General features: G+C 31.7%; 1 protein-coding gene across 1 annotated transcript in view; it reads left to right on the forward strand.

Annotated features, from left to right (window-relative positions):
* Positions 1 to 25,067, forward strand: part of LOTGIDRAFT_135841 (hypothetical protein) — a gene marked incomplete at both ends in the record, with an annotated part of 63,664 nt that overhangs the window by 29,388 nt on the left and 9,209 nt on the right. Inside the window, 2 exons of the mRNA XM_009046412.1 lie at positions 15,311 to 15,927; positions 23,039 to 23,857. Coding sequence (XP_009044660.1) covers positions 15,311 to 15,927; positions 23,039 to 23,857 — 1,436 coding nt within the window. The remainder of the gene's footprint in view (positions 1 to 15,310; positions 15,928 to 23,038; positions 23,858 to 25,067) is intronic.

A 25,067-nucleotide genomic window follows, 5' to 3' on the forward strand; every position in this document is an offset into this window, starting at 1 on the left:
GGTTAGAATCCCTTTGTGACAGATATACAAATATTTATTGTGAATTTGTTGGAGATTAATTTTATGTTTTTAAAAAAATGACAGTGTCTTGAGAATAAAAGAGTATACATGTACTCAAGTCTGCTGGTGAATTGTGTATTTTGGACAAAACAAGTGTTAGAAATACATACAGGAATCATTTCATCTCAATTAATCATATCTCATACTCAAATCTCGTACTTATTAAAACAAATCGAGCAGGAAAACGACAGGAAACGACCTTTAACTATTTTGCAAAATGCACAATCATTTTCATAAAATGAAGTTCATGTTCGGTCTAATTAGGATGCTTCGAATTCATTGCAAAATAGTTTGAAGTTGTTTCATGTCGTTTTCCTGTTTGATTCCTGGTCGTTTCACATTTTCGTTGGTCGTTTCTTAGTCATGTCTTAGTAAGTATGCTCAAATCTGTAATTATATATTTATTGGATAAATGTCAATCCATATGAATTGAATATTCATACATATATAGTTAACCTAATCTGTAATGAAAACTGTATTTTCAGTATTGATATCCACCTTTATTGATTAATTTATTAAGGCTTGTCTTCTGTTTAAATTAAGGGATTGTAAAGAGGTTGGCTCAGATTTTTTATGTTTATTGGTGACACTGATAGCATTGAAAATAGAAATGGTGCAAATTGATTCTATCAGTATCCCTGATACACATAAAAAAAATGAAAAAAAACCTCAACATTTAAGACAAAGCCAATTGCATGTACTTGAATCTGTGATTAAATTATGTATTTTGGCGATATGAAACACCACATTATTTGAATTTTTGGCTGAATGCATAATTCATAAAATTGTTTAATTGCATCAAAACTGAAAAAATTGCAGAAGTTCAATGTGACCGTGTGATATGGAGCAAAAAAAAATTCCTTTGGTTTATTTTTTTTTTAAGAATTTCCTCCTGTTGACAAAAGATTAATATTTTGTGTGTGAAAGATGATTGAGTTGAATTTCTTGGCCACAATTATTACATTTCACTGTTTTAAATGTTTTTGATCAAACAATTAGCCTTTATGCAGACAAAGAGTAAATTGGTTTTGATATTGTTGGTGTAAATACGTGGAAAGGAATGCTTGATGGGTTTTTTTGATGATATTGATCAGGAAAATTAAGAGGATCAAACTAGGTTTTTGACCTAGCTAAAATTGGATGTCTTTCTTTCAAGTCATGTTGTGTCTGTCAAGTTATGTTGTGTCGTGTGTTAAGCAATGTTGTGTCGTGTCTGTCCAGCTATGCTGGTTCTGTCAAATTATGAGTGTCTGTCAAGTTATGTTGTGTCGCATCAAGCTATATTGTTTCTTTCAAGTTATGCCGTGTCGTGTCTGTCAAGCTATTTTGTGTCTGTCAAGCTATGCTGTTTCCTTCAAGCTATGTTGTGTTTATCAAGCAATGCTGTTTCCTGCGTGCTCTGTTGTTAAGATGTGCTGTTTTTCTCAAACTATGCTGCTTTTGTCTAGCTATGTTTGTAACATGCTGTGTTAGCTCGGCTATGCTGTGTTAGTTCTGCTATACTGTTCCTGACATGCTGTGTTGTTTGTTTCTGACATGCTGTGTTGTTCCTGACATGCCATGTTGTTTCTGACATGCTGTGTTGTTTGTTTCCGACATGCTGTGTTGTTCCTGACATGCCATGTTGTTTCTGACATGCTGTGTTGTTTGTTTCTGACATGCTGTGTTGTTTGTTTCTGACATGCTGTGTTGTTCCTGACATGCCATGTTGTTTCTGACATGCTGTGTTGTTCCTGACATGCTGTGTTGGTTTTGACATGCAGTGTTATTTCTGACATGCAGTGTTGTTTTTGACATGCAGTGTTATTTCTGACATGCTGTGTTGTTTCTGTGAAGTCTATGATGCAGTTCCCTATCGACAAGATATTTGTGGTCTTAATAAATTTTTGAAAATATTAATGTTATGTAGCATCAAATTCAACTTGCAAATATTTTAAGTAGACTTCTGTATATGAAAGATGTAAAAATTTGTGAGAGGAAATAGACAGACAAATTGAACCATGATTGTTAAATTATTGCAAACAATATTGTAACATTGCTTGTAAAAACACAGGAATAGGCATACAAGTTAAACCCAAATGGAAAAGATATTCTTACAGCAGGATTGTTTTCTCTTAATCATCTTTCATCCAGAATCATGGACCTACATCAATTTGTAATAAAGTTTAAATATTTTGTATTATAATACAGTTTTGTTTACCAAGCTCTCAACTTGTTTTTAAGAGTAGCTTAATTTCAAAAGATGTATTGTTCTGAAATGTTTGATGTTTGATGTGTGGTCCTAGATCAATCAATAAGTATTGTATTTATTACAAATACATATGAACTATTTTGCACTTAGCGATTATGATTATAAGGTACCATTAATGGGTGTGTTTAATTAATGTTCATCAGCTGGTGAAAGTGGTTGAAAGCCAACATAAGCTGAATTTCGGAAGCACTGGCTGTGGCATCAGAATAATTCTCAGCATTTGAACATTTAATTGTCTAGCAGACGACAAGCCATCTTGTTGCAGACAGGTGAAATTGATATCTACTTTAAAGGGACATGTGCGCCATTTTGGGCCGTTGATTTTAATCTTGAATATATGTTAATAGTCTTCAGAAGTACTAGAAATGTACCAAAATCGCATAATTCCCTTAAAAATACTTCAAACAAGGAAGTTTACTCACTTTTTCTATATAAGTCTTTTCTATGTATCACAAAGTATCTTAAATTGACGAGTTATCATTTTAACTTTCAAACTCAGATATTTCTGGACACACATGGATTTGAAGCCTCTAATTTCGACGGTGAGCTGTGAACACTATAACTGATTGGATAAGCTAAAAACTTCCCATTTCTGAGACTAAAGTATGATTGATCAAAAAAATTGAGCATCTGTCCCTTTAAAGAAAGTTCATGATTATGGGCTCATTATCAACATTGATTGTAAAAAACCATAATTACTAGATCAATAGTTAATCCTCTACCTTTTCTCTACTAATTCTATAGACATAAGATATTGTTCTAACCCCAGTAAACATTTCAAGTCTAAATTGGTCTGGTTCTCATCAGGGCAATCATCAGACAAAACATATTGTGAACTTGTCTATTATTTATTTAATGTAATAGGAGATGATACCTTTGAATGCTGTGTGCCAATTAGTGAGATACTGAGAACTAAGAATACATGTTAACGCATCTCGTGTCTTGTAGGCCTCCTTTTTTTTTTCAGATTTTTGTTTAAATTGGAAATTTAACTATTTATCTGACAGTTGAATAAGTTCAGTTTACTCTTTGATATTTTGTTATTCATGTCATGCAATTTCAAAAAATATTAGTACAGGATTCAGATTTGCTCATTGAACATTTTTGCTGTTTGTTGTGAGAAGCGAATTCAGCTAATCTTAAAACAGAATACCATGGACATGTTGTCTTGGACTCTAATCCTTGTTGCGAGCAAAAGTCTAGGAATCATCAACATGAAATCATTCCTGATTATATTCAAGTCGATTCAGCAGTATGGATTATCCAGAAAAGATCAATGCCAAGGACCAGCTGGTCGTAGAATCTTTGGTACATCTACCTATGTTGTTAAACATGTGATGCTTCTGAGGTTTTTTTTTACTGAGCCTTAAAATTGGCCTTGATTTCCCAAATTCCATTTTTTGGCAAACGTCAACGGCAAAAGATTTAGCCAAGGACCATCTGGTAGAAAGGGTTCATTGTGAACCTCATTTGTTATCCTTGTAAAATATAGTTGCTTCTTTTGTATGTGCTCTAGGATTTACGTATTGATTTATTGCATGTCTCCTCTGCTTTCACTTATGCTGGCGAATATGAATATTTGGATTTTGCAGTGAATTCGCCCAAAAATTGCGATTGGATAGTGAATATTTTCATCTCTGTCCGTCCTCCCTCGACCCCTCCTTAAATAAGGGAGGGGACCTGGTGAAAGTCACAAATGCCTTTACAGATATTTTCAACGCTTACACATGCTTTACCAACCTTATCAATGGCTTACCAATGCTTACGAAAATCGACAGCGAATGACTGTTTTCACAACATTCGCTGAAATTTAAGAAGCGCTTTCTAAATTGACCTATATACGTAAAGAGGTGGAGAATGACTTGTGAACGTTCTTCATATGTTACCAACACTTAAAAATGTTGCGAAGTTTGAGCAATTGTCAAAATTTCCATTCGCTGGCATATTCGCCACAGAGTGTCCAGCATTATGGATTGTGATTTGGATAGTGATATGTTAAATTGTTCTTTTTGATATATGATATGTTGTATTGACCAGATACAACGATTAATTATTTATCATAATGATTAATATTGATTATTATATCATACATGAATAGATGTCCTTTCATCTATCCGTATTGACCTTCTCAATATGTAACTTGAACTATACAAACAAGTTGTGGAAAAATTGATGAAGATTCTTTAAAGGTTATACTGTAGTCGTCTAATTACATGTTTACCAACTGATAAAGTTCCATAGTAACTTCCTATATAACCTTTTTGTAAATCCATTTTCTTGCTCCACTGCACATAAATGCATTTGGATTCCTATGCTATATATTTATACTGAAATGAACTTTTTTCCCATCTGCATTAAGAATCTGGAATCAAATCGAACTGAAAAATGACCTCGTAAGATGAAAGATATTTATCATACAAATTATTGAATCCAGCTAGCTAGCAGATGATGACTTGATAACAATGTTCAAGGTCTTGTCTTCGCCCAAAAAAAATCTGATATGAGTGCTCATAGCTACAATAAACTGTGCTTGAGACAATGGTCAGTATCATTTGTGACCCCACACATCGTATCAGGTATTATGTTACACTGCCCAGTAATGAGCTGGCAGTGAAGTATTGACTTTATCTTCTGAATGGAGAAAGCTATTGAGATGGAATTGGTATCAAAATGTAGCTGATGATGCCAGGAATCCAAATATACTAGTAACTCTACATACACCAAATGCTACTTAATACCTGGTTTGATGTACAGGGTCACATTTTGTAAGGCTGTTCATGGTTTATGGATAATTTTTAAAGATTTCCATCCTTATGTAATATTATTAGACCTCAAGATCTCTATTATTCCAGCTTGACATTTTGTTAAGTTTCTTTTGACTTTAAAGGCCCGCACACACTTGCTGATTTTTTGATGTAACTGACTATTCATCGTGAATGGGACTCCTCTAGCACCTTCTAGCAGCACAACCGTAAACAATATGTCATCCATTTTTAAAATGCAGTGGCAGAGGAAGAGAAAACTTGATGTATTCATGCTTATGTCTAAATTATCGACAGTCACTCACTTATTTCTGGAATGGGAGATGAGGACAGCAAGTTCCTATAAACGTAAAATCAGCAAGTGTGCACCAGCCTTAAGCGATATCAATTTAAAATAAACAATATGATGTTATAATACAATGTATAGTGATGTAGGAGGGGTTATGGCGTGCATCTTTTACAATGCATGGTGAAATATACCTATTGATAGGACTGTTTAGATAGGATCTATTTCAAACAGTCTATCCTCTTCTACACAATGGACCTCTTAGATCTTATCAACTGATATTATTATCAGACTTAACTTTTATTTTCTTCTTCTCCACCCACTATCTCAACCATGTATAAATTTAATATTTTATTAATTCAAATTTCTACTCATTCAAATTTCAACTTCTTGGTTGTAAAGGATGGTAGAAAGACTTTCCACCCTTATTGATTTGTAAAAGGGACACACATAGCTCGTATTTATGCCATTCGAAATAATGTGAAGTCTATTACCCTTTTTACACTAGGCCCTGATAAAGAGAGCCTGGCCCGGATCGGTGCCTGGCTCCGATCGAAACGTCTGTTTACACAGCCGTTCTGTGATCTGGGCCAGGCCCATTTTAAACGGAAATAAGCGTCCCCACTCTAATTAAAAAGATTACAAAAAGGTCCACGAGGAGTCAAAATGGCGGACAATAATTCCTCTGATAAGGGAGTTGTAAGCCGTGCACATGCCGGAAGAATTTTTAAACGAAGCCAGGCACGCATTTGTTTTACACTAGTAAAATTGAAGTGGGCCAGGCACCGATCAGGACCTGGCCCACCTCTTATTGCGGTGCCTGGCCCCGATTAAATTTGCTCGCTTTATTCCGTTTACTCTAGTAAAATTGAAGTGGGCCAGGCACCAATCAGGGCCTGGCCCATTTTATCGGAGCCGAGTGTAAAAGGGGTATATAAAGCAGAATTTATGTGGATTAAACAGAAATGAATATTTTCACTTTACGAAAGACACAAATGAAATGAGATTTAATTGTACATCCTCCAGCTCCATGTTTGGCTAATGAAGATGGGCAATGTTATGCAGTGTACAGTGAGCAAAATTTCTTAGGACAATTTCACAGTCTTTTGATTTCCAATTTTAGAGAGATTTGTTTACATGAACACATACTTTGTCTGCCAATCCTATCTGCATCATTGATAGTGGATACTGGTTTGAAATTCAAGCGTCTACATTTACATTAGCTGAACCGACCAAACTCATGAACAAAAATAAATGGTTCTAAAGGCTGTAATTTGAAAAGATATCATCTTTGAAATATAAATGAAATGAAATGAATGGAGTTTTATGTCCTACTTTTCTGCACCATGTGGGCTAATGAAGATGGAAAACGCAATGCCAGGACAGCGGCATTAGCCTGCTCTTTTTCGATTTCCATCTGTCGAGGGATCTTTAATGTGCACACAGGGCCTCGATTTATTGTCCTATCCGAACGACTAGACGCTTTTTCCAAGTCAGCCCATCTTACCTGCATCACTGACAGGAGGAAACCGGGTTAAAATATCTGAAGGTATTAGCTTGCTTGTTTTAAGTAAGCCCAATCAGTAAATGAAATCTAATTTTATTCTCTTGTGATCAATAAACATACTAGAAAAAATTTGAAATAAATTCTGTTATCTCTAAAATAATATTAAATAAACTTTTCACATACATTGCATTATAAAGACAATATAATGACATTATTGAATTAATACCTCAGACAGTTAAAAAGTTAAATTATAAAATAATGGCCGCTTGTGGCGTCTACAATTGAATTATCTTTTAAATCAACATGTTATTTAATATTATTTTGTAATTTATCTGGAGACCTCACTACATCATACTGGCAGGTTCAAGTAGCCATAGAAACTGTAGAAAAAATTATTTAATAATATAATTTGAGTTTTAGCCTGGTTTCATAAATTAACATTAAAGGAACAGGTTGGCCGTCCATTTGACCGATTGTATCTTAGTCTCAGAAACGGGTATTTTTTAGCTGAGCTAAACTGTAATAGTGGTTACAGCTCACCGTCAAAATTTGAGCTTTCAAATCCATGTGTCCAGAATTATCCACGGTTTAAAAGTCTCTTGAGACTCTGCCATATATAAAAAAGACATATATAGAAATAGTGAGTAAAATTCCTATTTTGAAATATTTTTGAAGAAATTGTGCGACATCGTACATTTTTAGTTCTTCTGAGTAGACTATTTACATATATTCAAGACCCAAATCAACCCCCCAAAATGGCTAACATGTCCCTTTAATTCAATGAACAGTGAACAAATTGTCATTCAAATGGTTGACTGTCATATTTTGCGAATCTTCAACATTATGAACAGCATATGATCAGACTGAACCTCTCTACAAATGATATTTGTCCAAGAATTAATACAAAGGAGCATAGAGTTAATGGCCCTTGAAAATTACCATTTGTGCTGAAATTTTCCAATTGCCAATGAAAAAAATTGGGTTGCTACAAACTTTCAGCTTCTTCTATGATGAAGTATAGAATAGAATTCAATGGGGCATTTTAAACCCACCATGCGTATAAGTAGGTATCTATCCTTAGTGACTGTTTATTTAGGTAAAATCAAAATCTTGTGTTAAGTGGTTTTAATGGTGATCAGTAAATACCATTAGTTGGTTGCTAGGGAAAATATAGGTTATTTCAATAGTATGGTTTTTGACATTTTAATTTTAACTTTTTTACTGACCATTTCTTAAACACAACATTTTTTAAATGGTTTGTCTGGGATTCAAAAGAAATTAAATGAACGGAGTTTTATGCCCTACTCTTCTGAACCTAGATGGGCAACGTCATACAGTGTGCAATGAGGCAAATTTTGCCAGGACAGGGGTATAATGCATATAGTTATGGATAAAGCTGCACCCATATTTTTTCTTTTCCTTTACAAATCAGATTATATGAGAGACTTTTCACTTGGATGAGCATTAGCAAAAAGTGTACTCTTATGTCAATGCGCAAGATATAGAAATTAATTGACTGTGAAATTATATGTTATGATTTTGTGGTGCACACAGAACCATGAAAACTGTGCATTGATGAAATATGTCTTTAGTTTTAAAGGGACAAGTGCACCATTGTTTTACCAATTGTACTTTAGTCTCAGAAATGAGTATTTTTTTTTTAGTTAAGCCAATCAGTAATAATGTTCACAGTTCACCGTTGAAATCTGAGCCTTTAAATCCATGTGTGTGTAGAATTACCTGCGTTTGAAAGTCGTCTTTTCTTAAGACACTGCCTTATAGACATCTACAGAAATAGATAGTGAGATTCCTAGTTTGAGATGTTTTTTATTATGCAATTTTCGTACATTTCTAGTACTATTGTAGACTATTTACATATATTCAAGGCTCATTAATCATCCCCCAAAATAATGCATCTGTCTATAGCTTTCATTGTACAAGATGAGTAGAAAAAATTTTACTTAGAGAATTATGAGCTGAAACTTAACAGCTTGGAAAATTTTTAATCTTTATATGTCATCTTGTCTAATTAAAAATGGTGATGAAATATAAGAAACATAACATATGTGATGATACATGAGAAAGAGTATTGTTATTATATTGATAACCTTCTAAGAAAACTAATACTGGTATCATATGATACATCATCTTCACAATGTCAAGCTATTACAAACTTGGTCTTATACCTTGACTGCTATAGCCATCTTTGTATCACGGAAGTGATTTGATTGTATTGTTGGCTAGCTAATACAGCCCCCGATACACATCCAGCCAAAGTGTTTAAAGTCTTCTTGTCAAATGTTCTAATTGGCTGTATTAGCTAGCATACAATCCAATCAAATTGCTGCATTTACAAACTTTAGTGATACGAGAAAGATGGCTGTTGCACTCAAGGTATTAGACACAGTTTGTAATAGCTTGACATTGTGAAGATGTAATACATATATTGATTAACAAATGCTCTATTCAAAATTTTCAAAATCTTCCTGATTCCGATTTGCTCACTGTTCAAAATATTTTGAATAAAATAAAATAAGCCAATCCAAAATAAAATAAGCCAATTCGGTATTATCTGTGTGCATGGTCAAAATGATAAATCACTACTTCCGCTTGGGAATAAACAACATTGATTGAACATGGCAGTCTATGGACAAGGATTTTGAACAAAGGGTTTACTGCATTTACAATCGTCAAGACTCGTTACTGCATTTACAATCGTCAAGACTCGTGATACACGCTGTGAAATGAGAAAACTTGTTTAAGACAATGTTCTAACTGTCATGGTAGTTAACACTTTTTATGAAATCTTTGCCCATTGCTGGCCATAGACTGCCATGTTGAATTGACATTGTTTATCACAGGCAGAAGAATGTATTCATTGTTACTCGTACGTTCTGCTCCATAGAGGCTTCAAGAGTCTTGATACACTTGGAAGAATCTATAAAAATTCTTCAATTTTACATGAAGACTTCCATAGCCCCAAGCAAGACCAGACCTTCCTTGTAATGTGCTATGCTTATTTATTGATAGAAAATATTGTTCTGAGATGTATCAACCAGTCTGTTTCTATTGGAAACTTTGATGTTTCCTTTTGATTAATTAATTACTCTTTAGTCTCTGATGCCCAAACTATTCCTGTCTACGATGAAGATATAGTTTGAATTTTCATAGATTTTTCATTGAATTTAATGAATTTTTTTAAAGGGAGAAAACAACAGTTTACCATATTCAATCTACAAATCTCAAAGGACCTGTTTATATCAGAAATAAATTGGCTACTTCCAAAAGTTTTGTCAGTTAATACTGAGTTAAAATATCTGCGGATGTTGTATTTATCGATTTTTCAAGCAAAGTATTAAAATTTGAAGACATTGTCATTGTTTACTGAATTATTTTAATTAATGTTTCCTATCACCAAAACAGATGTAGATTTATAACAAATCAGATTCAACAGCCACTTTAGTCTTGGTCAATTACAAAGATATCAGGCAAGCGATCCAGGCCATGTTTTCTTGAAGCTTTATGAGAGAGACTGGATGATAGAGGCTACTCTACACACCAATTTGGTTGAGGTTTATATAGTCTTTCAGTTTTTTGTTGTTTTTTACCTATCACTATTGATAACAGTGTTGTCGATTTGAAATTCCAATATCAAAACATATCAGTGTGTAAATTGAAAAAATTTCAACATAATTGTGATTAAAAAAACTAGCCAATTCCTGTTTTACAGACTATGTTTTCAGGCATTTTGGATCTTCAATCTCAAACCATAACTGGCAAATACAGTGAAATTAATATCCCTGATGCCTGAGTTTTTTAATCATAATATTTGAGGTGTTTTTGGACATTTTTGAACAACAACTTTCTTGAAGGGTGAAAAGTAAAAAAGTCAGACATTTTTGTATTTTCACAAATTGGTTTATATCCAATTTTTTGTTTAACACAAACACAAATTTTCAGTTAAGATAGTGAAACATTGCAAGGTAATTGTATGTTATTTGAAAGTAAAATAAGTTTCAAATTTGAAATATTGACATTTTGCTAGGAAACACATATATGAATAACAGTTATATTGAGTAGATTTATTAAGACTAATATAGACATAGGTTATTGCCCTTGTTATGAGATTAATAAAGGAGATTACTACAAGCAGGTAGTCATTTATCTCTATTATAAACTCAGTATAGGTAAATGTTACTGTATAAATTAATAACCCATCCTTTCTATTCATATCATGCATGGCAATCTTGTATTAATTGATCTGGAATTGGCTTGATATGAAAGCATTTGAATTCTATTATTGGTTTATATTACAGAAATTTATGATACAAAAAAATTGAATTTGATCTGAAGATGTTCTAAGAACAACCACCAGCATTCAATTGAGATAGTGTATTAAAGATGGGTTTCCTTGTTCTTTGTGTCAAATTATGCAAAATATTTGATTAGTTGGTGTTTCTAATGAATTATCATGTAATCTTAATCATATCATTATCTTATTATTGCATATAATTAAGAGTTTTAACCAATCATAATTGTTGACCTTTCTTGATCGGTCACTCAATGGAATTCTGCTTATAATTCTCTTCTAATTTAGGTTATTATGAATTAATTTTAAACTGGTATTAAACTAAGTCATTAGAACATCTCTACTTCCTGTTTATAGAAGTATTAGTATTTTCATTTTCATAATTGAAAATAAGGGAACCCATCTTTAAATACATTTTAATTCAATCCCTTTTATCATCTTATTCTTACATAAAAATAGTTTTCTCATGTCTTTTGAAGTTCTTATAATCATTGGCCACAAAAGCAAAACTACAAAACTATAAAATGTCTGGTAGCTTAGATAGCAATATGACCACAAGTATTCATCCATTTACAAAAACCTGAGTAATGTTCTTGTCCATGGTAGATTAGATCCCCTTTCATTAACTCCCTAAAACAATCGCTTTGTATTTCTCAATTATTTGTTTATCTTGTAAATCTCTCCAGAAGTAGGTGATTTTCTATCAAATTGATGTATTCCAATGCTGAAATCCACACTCCCTACTTGTGACCTAGGCCAGTGCTTCTATACCAAACCTTATACCGCTCTCTCTATTTTTAATTTGAATTTTCTCTCAGACATACAGGATCCTCAACATCGATTCGCGGTATTTTCGAAGGGCAAAAAAACTCAAAAATTATTTAACCATGTATAGTGCGCACCTCTTCTGTGTGTATCCCTTTTCAGGGTAAAAACCTGTGCATTATACATAGAAATATACGGTATTTAAAAAATCTTTTCTCATAATCTTAGTTTATTTCATTCAACTAAAAGTAAAATTTTTGGAAAAGTCACGCTTTGAATTTTGACCATGCATGACAAAAAAAAAGGCATTTTGATTAACTCCAACAGATGATGTAATATTAATACATAATCAGACCATTATGTTTGTATTTTATCATAATACATTATATTGTATCATATCAATCTTATTAATCTTATATCTTCAAATGTGTCGCTTATCGTGCTATATCTTACAGTTTCGTGTTATTTATTACTTCTTTCTGATTTATTACAATGGTAAATATTTAATGCACAATTTTTTTACTAGAAGGACTACGTGCATTGCCAAACATACATATAATTCAAGGTGTCAAAGATGGTAAAAAAAAGTGTTTTCTAAAAGGGTGTAGCGTAATTTATGGTGATTTTGAAGTGGAATATCCAACTGTAGGACGTGCAAACTTGATTTTAAGGTCCCCCGACACTCAGAGATGATTTGGTGTGTGACACTTTCTCTCTGTGCAGGCGCCTTTGGATGTTGATTTGATATTTCAAAAAAAATAGTGATCTGAATTTTAATACGGAAACATATGCCATTGTTGGTCATTTATCAGACTTTTAATTTCAGAAAGAGACTACAATTAGCCAACAGTCATAACTAACTCTATTAGAGAGTTTAGCATTCCAAAGATCGCATCCAATTAGTTAGCAAGAAAGGGAAACATAAGCAATGAGCGACCATTGTTCTCAAGTGTAGTAAAATGTCATTGATTTTGTAGATTTGTAAGAGAAAACTTCAGATAGGGCAGTATATTTACTCAATGTATCCTTGAAGTGCACTCTTTTCTCACATGAATGAAAATGGTTCAAATACAGTTAAATTCTTATAACCTCAATTGCAGTAAAGTAATGCGCTTTGCAGTGATAGAAACTTGTGTTTAGCACATTAACATTTGTCTTAGGATGAATAATATTAAAATTGGATTACATTTAGATATAGTTTTTTTTCTGATATTTTTCACTCCATTGTGATCTAACAGCTTTTCTATCGCAGTTCTGTTCTAATTTAATAAGGATACCTTCGATCAGAATGCAGATGAAGCAGATATGGATGGGACTGTATCCCTTTAAAAAAACAGTATGGATCACGCCATACCTCTTATAATATAGGGTTTATGAACCTAATATAGGACATTAATATAATTTGAGTATGATAGGTTTATTACTGCTAATCATATTTTTATCTGTTCAGGTGTTATATTAAAAATACAAATAAAAATGTCTACTGGAGTTCTGCTTATAAAATATTATAAGTTTAAATGTCATCTATGTGTGTGTCACATATTTCTTATAATGTATTTCTATGTATAAATAAAAAATTGAAATTAATATTTTTTTTAAAGGACATCAACTTTCAAGGGTCCACTTTAACAATGAGTCATTGGCCAAACCTCTTGGCATTGATCTTCCCTGCATTATCCCTACAAAGTTTAAATTATGGAACTCAGATTAGCAACTATAATTTTCCAGAAGTGTATAAGTACATAATATGGAATTTTTTTTTTTAGGGTGGGGGTTAGTGGTTTTTTTCTGGCATTCTAAGACATTTACAAATGTATGTTTCCACAAAATTTTCAAAAATATACCAAGAAAAAATATGAATTGTTGAATTTATCACACTACAAAATAAGATTTATAAGGGCCAAGTTGATAAATCTATCAACCACCCGAAATTACCATGTGCACATTTTTTTACTGCTTTTTTGAAGCCAAGTCAGAGTATAAATATATACATGAATTATACCAATATTAAGATTGTTATCAAATCTATTTATTTTTCAACTATTTTAATGTTTGGTTTGAAATTTAAACCAATTTTCTCAATTACTGAAGGAGAACTCGAGCTTGAACGACTGACCCTGTAGTTTTTGACTTGGTTATTGGATAACCCCCGATATGATATGATATATATGTAATCTATGGAGGCATGATTGTTTACACTTCTTGTCTTATCACCTTGACTTAATCCCTATAAGCTATATCTAAGCCTTGAATACATCTCATTTACATAACGTAAATACCAGTCATTTTCTTATCAGTTATAATTTTAATATACAATTTACTACTTTCACTTTACTCTTATTGTTTGACTATTTGTTTTCCCACATGAAAATTTATCATCATAGGGACTTATTTCAATATGATTTTAATCTGGTTTCTTATTGTTTGTCTGTTTACATGATTGAGTTTTGCCATGATAAAATCAAAATTTTGTGAAATTTTTCTTAATTTTGTGTGTATCGGGACACTGATAGCATCAATTTGCATCATTTCAATTTTCAATCAGACCTATGTGATTCTTGCAATTCCACTAAAACTAAATGTTTGATGAAGTCACTAATCACAAAGGACATCATGTGATGAGGAATATTTTGCAATTAGTGACGTCAACAAACAAATTGAAATGGTGAAAATTAATGCTATCAGTGGCCCCCGATACACATAAAAATTTAAGAAAACCTCTTATCCTTTCAAGTTAATAGTTACAGTATTTAAATCTGGCCTCTGTCCAGTTGGCTGGTTGCCTTTGCTGATATATTTCTCTCTCTCAACTAAAAACCAGTACTGCATAATTAATTCCCCTCCCCCACCCCCATTTACAATCAAGCTATTTTGATGAGGTTTTTATATTAAAAACATATATCTAAGTATAAACAAGTTCCTGTGACTTCAAGCCAGGAATTTAATAAAAATTTTGTATAGGTTCTATTGACTACAGATCCATATAATTCAAAATAGAGCAAAGCTATGATTATCTTAGTTTTCACCTGTGGTCAATGAATCCTATAATAAAAATAACTTCATTTAGTAATGGCTCCCTCAATTCCTTGAAATGCTTATATTAGTACTTACACTTTATTTGATCAAACTTTGATACGGCAAGGTAATCGAATTATTTATGAAAAGTACAAATTTAACATCTTATGTCGGCCATTTTGGATGATGTTTTGGCTGGTTATATATCTTCAATGGGGAAATAAAGACTATACCAGACATTTCTCAAGAAACTCTTTGAACTTTTTTTCATATTTAACACCATTCCGAAAACCTATTTTAAAGTATTCCAAACTAAATGAGCTCCTGCCTAATGTATTTCTTTTTATCTTTTCAGTCGAGCCATACAGAAAAATCCAGACTTACTGCCAGAAACACCTGTGATTAATTTATTTTATGATGACTTTTGGGGAACACCATTAACTCACAGTGGATCACACAAATCCTACAGACCATTATGTGTATTAACTTTCCGTCTCAATTACTATCTAGGAGAACTGAATCCATGGGGCTACCATCTTGGAAATGTGCTGTTACATTCGTTAGTGACAGCGATCTTTACTATTTTAGCTAGAAAATTTGTAAAACATTCCATCCCTACTCTTGTGGCAGGATGTCTGTTTGCGTCCCATCCTATCCACACAGAAGCTGTGGCAGGAATCGTAGGACGAGCAGACGAAGGTGCCTGTTTGTTTTTTATTTTAACATTTTTAAGTTATATGAAATATACAGCATATCGTGATACCAGTGATAACGCCACTAAAAGATGGGTATATATATTTGGAGTGTATTTATGGACTACAGCAGGATTATTAACTAAAGAACAAGCAATTACTGTGTTAGGGGTTTGTCTCGCCTATGATATGTTTATTGTGCATAAAGTGACTTTAACAGATGTCATATCTTTAAAAATATTAAAATTGGTAAGTATGATTATTATATTCGCTTTTCACTGTTAATAGAGTGCTCAATACATCAATTATGTTACAACATCTTTTGGATTCTGTTTTAGTGTTTCTATCTTATATTTTACAATAACAAAATATTATCACTGTTAAAATAGTGCTCAATACATCAATTGTAGAGTGATATAGAAATACCACTGTTAAAATAGTGCTCAATACATCAATCGAGAGTGATATAGAAATACCACTGTTAAAATAGTGCTCAATACATCAATTGTAGAGTAATATAGAGATACCACTGTTAAAATAGTGCTCAATACATCAATTGTAGAGTAATATAGAAATACCACTGTTAAAATAGTGCTCAATACATCAATTGTAGAGTTGTATAGAAATACCACTGTTAAAATAGTGCTCAATACATCAATTGTAGAGTGATATAGAAATACCAATGTTAAAATAGTGCTCAATACATCAATTGTAGAGTGATATAGAGATACCACAGTTAAAATAGTGCTCAATACATCAATTGTAGAGTGATATAGAAATACCAATGTTAAAATAGTGCTCAATACATCAATTGTAGAGTGATATAGATATACCAATGTTAAAATAGTGCTCAATACATCAATTATAGAGTGATATAGATATACCAATGTTAAAATAGTGCTCAATACATCAATTGTAGAGTAATATAGAAATACCACTGTTAAAATAGTGCTCAATACATCAATTATAGAGTGATATAGATATACCAATGTTAAAATAGTGCTCAATACATCAATTATAGAGTGACACACATCATGTTCACAATGTCAAGCTATTATGACCATTGACTTATACCTTGTCTCCAATAGCTGCCTTTCTTGTATCACAGAATGCAGGGATTTGATTGATTTGTACTCCGGCGAATACAACCAATCAGAGCCCTAGACATAAATGCTGTAAAAATTATGGCTTAGTGTTTACAGACTTTTTGTCGAGAACTTTGATTGGCTATATTTGCCAATGTATCATCCAACCAAATTGCTCCATTTCCAAGATACATTGATATGAGCAAGGCAGCCATTTGAATCAAGATACAAGACGAAGTTCTTAATAACTTGATTTTGTGAAGATGAACATATAAGATTTCTCATGCAATGAAATAAAAAAGATAAAATGCAATTAAGAGGAAGGCTTATAAATTACATATCTCTAAGAATATATCATAAAAATATTGGCAAAGAAGTGGAATACTTGAAGTATCAGTACTTGCATATCTTGATACAAGATGAAATGTTGAGATTAACCATTTCTTATAACTCCATAAAAAGGTCAAAATGTTAAAAGGATTGTCATCAATCAACATTTTTATAAATCTATGTTTTATAAATCTTAGTTTTTATCATTCTATTAATATCCCGTCTTTATAGGATTTTTTAGAGTAGATTTCAGAGATATGTATATATTAAATTATCAAATTCAAGATAGGATTAAAAAGCCCTTTTCTAATTATAACAGATATGTCATCTACATGCTTTTTTGATTTTTGCTTTTTTGATTTGTTTCTTAAAAGGAGAGATGCACCATTTTTGTTTTACCAATCGTATTTTTGTCTCAGAAACGGGAAATTTTTAGCTAAGCCAATCAGTAATAGTCCTCACAGCTCACCATTGAAATTGAAATCTATGTGTGTCCAGAATTATCTATGTTGTAAAGTTAAAAGTAAAGGAAAAGACATCTAGAAATAGAAAAAGAAATTACTAGCTTGAGATATTTTTAAAGGAATTATGGGATTTTCTAGTACTTCTGAAGACTATTTACATATATTCAAGACTCGAAACCCCCCAAAATGGCGCAACTATCCCTTTAAATAAAAAGGAATGACATCTTAAGCACAAATATTTCACAATTTAGATACATAAGCTATATGGTAATGTATCAAAATAGTTTTGATGGATTTTCTGGACCGAAACTAGTATATTATGGAGAGTTTTACAAAAAAGTAGACAAAAACAATCCAGAGGTTTTCAGGTCAATGGCATCCAGAAAAGGTATTAAGAAGAATTCATAAGGAAAGTCAAAAGATTTTGTGTTTCAGACCAATATATATATCAAACATTTAAACACTGCTTAAAAAATAAATCTGAGTAATGCTCTTTTCTATGGCAGATTTGATCCCCTGAAGCAATCTCTTTGCATATATAAATGATTTGTTTATCTTGTAAATCTAGCCAGAAGCAATTAATTTCTTATCAAATTGATTTATCCTTATGCTAAAATCCATAGTCTCTTCTTGTGACCTAGGCCAACTTCTAGATAAATACCAATAGCAGGATCTGATGAAAAAAAAATCCCAGTTCAAAATTGAAGCTTCCAAACATTGTGATTAGTGCAAAATCTGGAAGTTGTAAAGGGATTGTTAATGGTCGGCCACTTTACTTTCTGTCAAGTTTTTTTGTTTACCTCCTTTCTTTGAAATCTATATGTCTGCACTGAATCAACTTTTTACATGTGAACAAACAGTAAAGTGTTTACTGAGAACTGTGATAAAGAAATATCAATATTTGATATTAAGAGAATATGACAGTGATCTATGATGTAATACCACTCTATTGTTAATTAATTATATCATACTCTGATTATTAATCTATCATACATTGTTAAATCATACTATTAATTCCATATAATCATATAATAATGATTTAGAAAACATCAAACATTGCAATTGTTTTTTTATACATTCATGTTTTACCGATCTTAAAAAATCAGAAGACTAAACGTTAAAGGGATAATATCATCTCTTTGACCAATCGCCATTTTTTTTTTACTATCGTATCTTAGTCTTAGACACTGGAATTTTTTAATCTAAGCTAATCAATAATAGTGTTCATTGCTCACCATTCAAATTTGAGCCTTTAAATCCATGTGTATCAAACAAGACTTATCTGCATTTGAAAGTTAAAATGGTGACTCATCTTCTCTTGAGGCTCTGTCATTTATAGAAAAGACAAAGAAATAGAAAGTGAATTTTCAGATATTTCTAGTACTATTTACTTATATTCAAGACCCAAAAATTGGCGAATCTGTCCCTTTGCATATAGATCTATTCTTAATAAAATCACTAGCTGTACTTTAAAAATCTTGAGATTGAGATCTCTGAAGTCCAAACATCTGATTTTGTACCAAAGGAGAGTAATTTTTTGGAAAAATATCAGTTTGTCTCACATGTCCATAATTAATTCATAATTAGCTAAATTAGAGGAGAAATTACAATTCCAATGAGTGACCAATCAAGAAAGGTCAATGAGTCTTTTTATTTATGAAAATGAAAATACATATATGAATAGAAAGTAGAGGTGTTCTAATGACTTGGAAAAATACCAGTCCATAATTAATTCAGTAGCTAAATTAGAAGTGAATTACCAGCAGAATTCCAATGAGTGATCAATCTAGAAAGGTCAATGTGTCTTTTTTCTGTTTATCCAGACTGTACATACATGGACATTTATGATTGGTTAAAACTCTTAATTATATGCAATAAAAACGTAATGATATGATTAAGAATTCATGATAATTCATTGGAAACACCAATAAATCAAATAGTTAAATCAGCTTAGTTTGACACTAAAAAATTAGGAAATCCATCTTTAAGGCACCATCCAAGCTTACTTGAGTGAGCAAAAACTTAATGTTTTTTTTTGCAGTGCAAAACTTCAATGTCATTGAGTGTGACATATCATTTTAAAAAGTTGTTTTTACTATGTACATCTTCATACATGCTTATATGTTCTTTTGAGTATATCTTGAAAATAGATGTATTTGGTGCGTGAACATGTAAAAGTCTTTCTAATCATGGCAAATGTCTTGATATAACTCATTAGCATTTATAAAACCTGCAATTTCAAAACCTATTTTTAAAGGGACACATGCACCATTTAGGGGGTTGGTTTGTGTCTTGAACATATGTAAATAATCCTCAGTAGTACTTGTAATGTACAAAAATCACATAATTCCTATAAATAATATTTCAAACTAGGAATTTCTTTGCTATAGATATCTTTTCTATATATAGCAGTATCTCAATAAAAGACGACTTGTCTTTTCAACTTTGGATAATTCTGGACACACAGGGATTTGAAGGCTCAAACTTTGACAGTGAGCTGTGAACACTATTTTTGATTGACTTAGCTAAAAAATTCCTGTTTCTGAGACTAAGGTATGATAGTTCAAAAAAATGGTGCAACTGTCCCTTTAAGGTATTCTTGAATAATAAATGTAACTGTTTGCATTATTTATAAACGGAACATGTAAAAACAAAGAGCATTTTTTAACTGAAGACAAAGACATATTCTTCTTCTCTAGACAAGAATTATTCTAAAACTTGCCATATTTCAACACCCTTTCATAATATACTAAATAAACAATCATATACTCACTCTTACATCAACACCTCATATGTTAGTTTAACTTTCAACCAATTTCTATTACAGTGTTTTTGGGTACGAAAACCAATATTTGAATAGATTATGTACATAAATCAGACTTGCAATGTATGATTTAAATATAAATGTGCATACTTGGTTGACATTATTTGAAATGTATGCAGTATGATTTATTGAAAATGTATGCAGTATGATTTATTGAAAATTATGCAGTCATGATTTATTGAAAATGTATGCATCATGATTTATTGAAAATGTATGCAGTATGATTTATTGAAAATTATGCAGTATGATTTATTGAAAATGTATGCATTATGATTTATTGAAAATGTATGCATCATGATTTATTGAAAATGTATGCATCATGATTTATTGAAAATGTATACATCATGATTTATTGAAAATGTATGCAGAATGATTTATTAAAAATGTATGCAGTATGATTTATTAAAAATGTAAGCAGTATGATTTATTAAAAATGTATGCAGTATGATTTATTAAAAATGTATGCAGTATGATTTATTAAAAATGTATGCAGTATGATTTATTGAAAATGCATGTCCACAATCACAATTGTTAAAAGCACTTTTTTTTTTACTTTTATGATTTAGTAAATATTTGAATACTACCTATTAGAATGGACATAAAATTTAAAGTTTCAACATTGGTTTCATCAGTTGGACATGACTAAAGAATAGAATCTCTATATAAGATGATATATCCATTAAACTAAATAATTATTAAAACACATTTCTAAGTATGTTTCAAAATTACTTAAGTTTGATAAATAATTACTTAATTTTATTTTTAGCAAAACTTACACATTTCAATTTTTTGGTCATCCTAAGATGTAGTATACCTTTAAAGTCATATGGTTATTGAAATATTTGTTTCCCCAGCTACAGCTCAGAAGCTCAATTTCAGCTTTCCATTTCGCTTTTCAGAATACAAATCTGACGTCTGGTTTGTCTGCACTAAAAAAAAGAATGTCATGAGGGCAATAACTCTTCATTCTATGACTGTAACCCACTTTCATCAAAATTAGTTACTATGTTGATTCTAACGCATTGAGTGGGAAAATGTAAACATTTGTGTGTATGGGTGTACGTGGGCGCAAACAATATTTGTCAAATTGAACGCATATAATTTAAATCACGAAAAATTTAAAAAAAAAATTGTTTTCAACTGCCATAATTATTCCAAGAAAACAAAAGATACAAAAAATTCTACTGTGACATTTTTTCCATGAGAAATTGCATGTCATAAAGCATAAAGTTATTTCATATGATATTTAATACCTAGGATATAATCAGAGCTAGTTTATATTTCACAATAAGGTGTGGTATGACAGGGTATTATTCTAGCTGATTGATGATAGATTCATACTGAATTAGACAGTAGGCTATAATACTTATACTTACTGACCCACAAACACCTTTAATCTTATTGTATTAGCTCTGCTCATTTTCATGTCTCATTTGAAATTAAATGACAGAACACTATTATTATTTTTCAATTATATCATACTGGTTAATGGCTGTCTGGGCTATTATTTTCTGCATGGTGATTTATGGGAATAGGGGAATAGAATTTTTTGTTTGATTTAAAGATGGGTTCCCTTATTTTTATTTATGAAAATAAAAATGCTAATACTTATATGAATAGAAAGTAAAGGTGTCCTTATGACTTGGGAAAATACCAGTGTGTCTCATATGTCCATAATTAATTCATAATGAGCAAAATTAGAAGAGAATTACCAACAGAATTCCAATGAGTGACCGATCAAAAAAGGTCAAAAAGGTTTTTTGGTTTATCCAGACTGGACAGGACGTTTATGGACATTTATGATTGGTTAAAACTATTGCAATAGGAACATAATGATATGATTAAGAATACATGATAATTCATTAGAAAACACCAATTAATCAAATAGTTTGCTTAATTTGACATTAGAAAATAAAGAAACCCATCTTTAATGCTACATATTTTATATTTATGCTGTTCACATATTGTTTTGGTTCATCAAATTATTGCATTTATATTTCTGTAATAAAAACTGTAACAAACTGTATTTGAGATATACTAATAATATGTCTATATTGATCTCATCTTCACAATGCCAATCTATACATACTGTGTTTAATACCTTGACTGCAATAGCCACCTTTCTTTGTATCACTGAAATTTGTAGATGCAGCAATTTGATTGGATTGTATGTTAGCGAATACAGCCAGACTCCTTGTGCGAAGGTCTGTAAACAATAAGCCATGATATTTCCAGTCTGTTTCTGGAATGCTTTGATTGGCTGTATTTGCTTGCGCTTCAATCGAACTAACTGCATTCTGTGTCAGAAAAAAGGTTATTGTTGCAGTCAAGGTATAAGATGAAGTTCGTAATAGCTTGACTTTGTGAAGAGCACTGTAGAGTATATTGAGCACTATTTTAACAGTGAAAATGTTTTTTTATTGTTACATTGCATAATACAAAAACATATTAGTGCAGATGACAAAAATACTGAAGTGACAACATACACTTTTAAAAAGAATTATTGAGTTCTTAATTGCCTGGTGCAGCTTGCCCAAAGGCAATTCTGTGGCCACTTTTCAACCCTTCCACCTAATGATTCCTATAAATGCCACTGTTCATGCGATATCTACCCTGATATGTTGATTATTACCAATTGTTTTCTAATTTGAATTATTTTTTGTATATTTCAGTCTCGATTATTAGAAGGTGGTATATTACTCTCAACCTATGGTATCATATTAGTTATTTTAAGATTATATTTTATGGGAAATAAACCTCCAGAGTTTGCACCGTCCGACAATCCTGCCTCAGATTCTAATAGTTTTTTAACTCGTACACTAACTTATAATTTTTTACCTGCCTATAATGTATGGATATTGTTATGTCCCAGTGTATTAAGTTTTGATTGGTCGATGGAATCTATTCCTTTAATTCAAAACCTTGCAGATTTTAGAAATATATGGACGTTGTTATTATACTCTATTTTAGTGTACATAGCCATGAAAATTTTAAAAGATTTAAGCAAAAGTCGTTATAGTAATTTATCTCATTTTGTAAAACCACATTCAAATGGAAACGGTGTTGGACATCATTCAGCTAGTAATACAAAAACAACGGTTTACGCCAAAACAAGATTAAAACGTCGAGGATCTAATAGCTCTACAGATAGTTGTGAAGAAATGCCTGTGTTTGCTCAAAAAGATTCCAGCAACATTGAAATTTTGATCATTTCGCTGTCCATAATAATATTTCCCTTCATTCCTGCGTCCAATATGTTTTTCTATGTGGGATTTGTGATAGCTGAAAGGATCTTGTACATTCCAAGTATGGGAATTTGTTTATTAGTGGCACATGGTGCTTGGTTGTTATATAAAAAGTGCTGTGAAGACTGGTTAAAGAAAAGTGTGATTGTCTCTGTTATTGTGATTGTTTTATTGTTTAGTGTTAAGACTGTGTTAAGGAATCGTGATTGGCAAACAGAAGAACAATTGTATCGATCTGGTATTCCTGTTAATCCTGCTAAAGGTGAGTCAGCAACCGCACCTCATCTATTGGTGGCTTTAGCCATACATTCTATCCTACTTTTTCCTCCAATTTTTTCTGCACATAACAGTGATTGATGTTGCTGATTTTTCTCCTCGGCCTGTGCTTTCGTAATTTATATACCACCTACTTCTTTGCGTCTCTTTTGTTTGAAATTAAGTAGAGAGTAGAGACTGGATTTATTCCAGTGTCCATGCAAAACTTTTCCCGCATTGTACACGATCTTGTCCATCTTCTTTAGCATAATTAGTCACTGAAAATTAGGAGGTGAAACATTGTTTCATTTCAAATGAATTGAGATCAAATTGTGAATTGAATTTTTATGGGAATTTGTTTGGTTATGAAAATTTAAAGCAACTTTAAGTATCTACTGAGAATTTTAATGTAAAGTTTAAAACCAGCTTAATTGCTGAATGCATTGTGTTTACTCTGAGTTTAACTGGTTCTCGAACAACTTTAACCTTAACCACAAAGTCCCACACATTGATGACAGCTCATGATATATGAGATTACGACTTAATTGGAAGTTAACCATTAGATACCAGTACCCACCTATTGCTGAACAAGAAAAAGCTGGATTTTGCGTAACCATTGAGTAAATTGAAAGCCTGCTTTGATCTAGCTTTCAATTGGGCCCTACTAATTGTCGAAAGCATGTTAAAAAACAGTAACGGTTCAGCAATTTTCTCCAATGGAAACACAGGAAAGCTAGCTCAAAGAAAGCTTTTCCCATTGCCGTGGAACACCCAAACTCCCTTGACATTGATATTTATGAAAAGGTGAAAAGTGTAGCAGACGTAAGAAAAAAGGGTGTGAAATTGATGAAGATTGTTGTCAATATTAGTTTGGTTTAAAATACATACTAGAGTGATAATAGATTAACCATACCAGTTTAACATGTCTTTTTTTACATAGTATATTTCTTCATCATGTACTGTGCATTTTAAAATACTTTACAATGTTATTTTAGTTACATCTCATTTCTTTTAGATCTTCTATTCTATTTGAACTTCTATTAGATGCATTTTTAATTATTTGTTGTATTGGAGGAATATGCAGCCATTCCTATGCAGAAAAGGACATCTGTATGTTCTAAAGATGAACTTTCTATTAAATATGGACATTATTTAAAATTTCTTTTGAAGTAATCAAGAAAAAAATATACTGAAAATGTAGTTGAGAGAATCTCTTG

The sequence above is a fragment of the Lottia gigantea genome, assembly GCF_000327385.1.
Source record: "Lottia gigantea unplaced genomic scaffold LOTGIsca_101, whole genome shotgun sequence".
NCBI classification, from domain to species: Eukaryota; Metazoa; Mollusca; class Gastropoda; family Lottiidae; genus Lottia; species Lottia gigantea.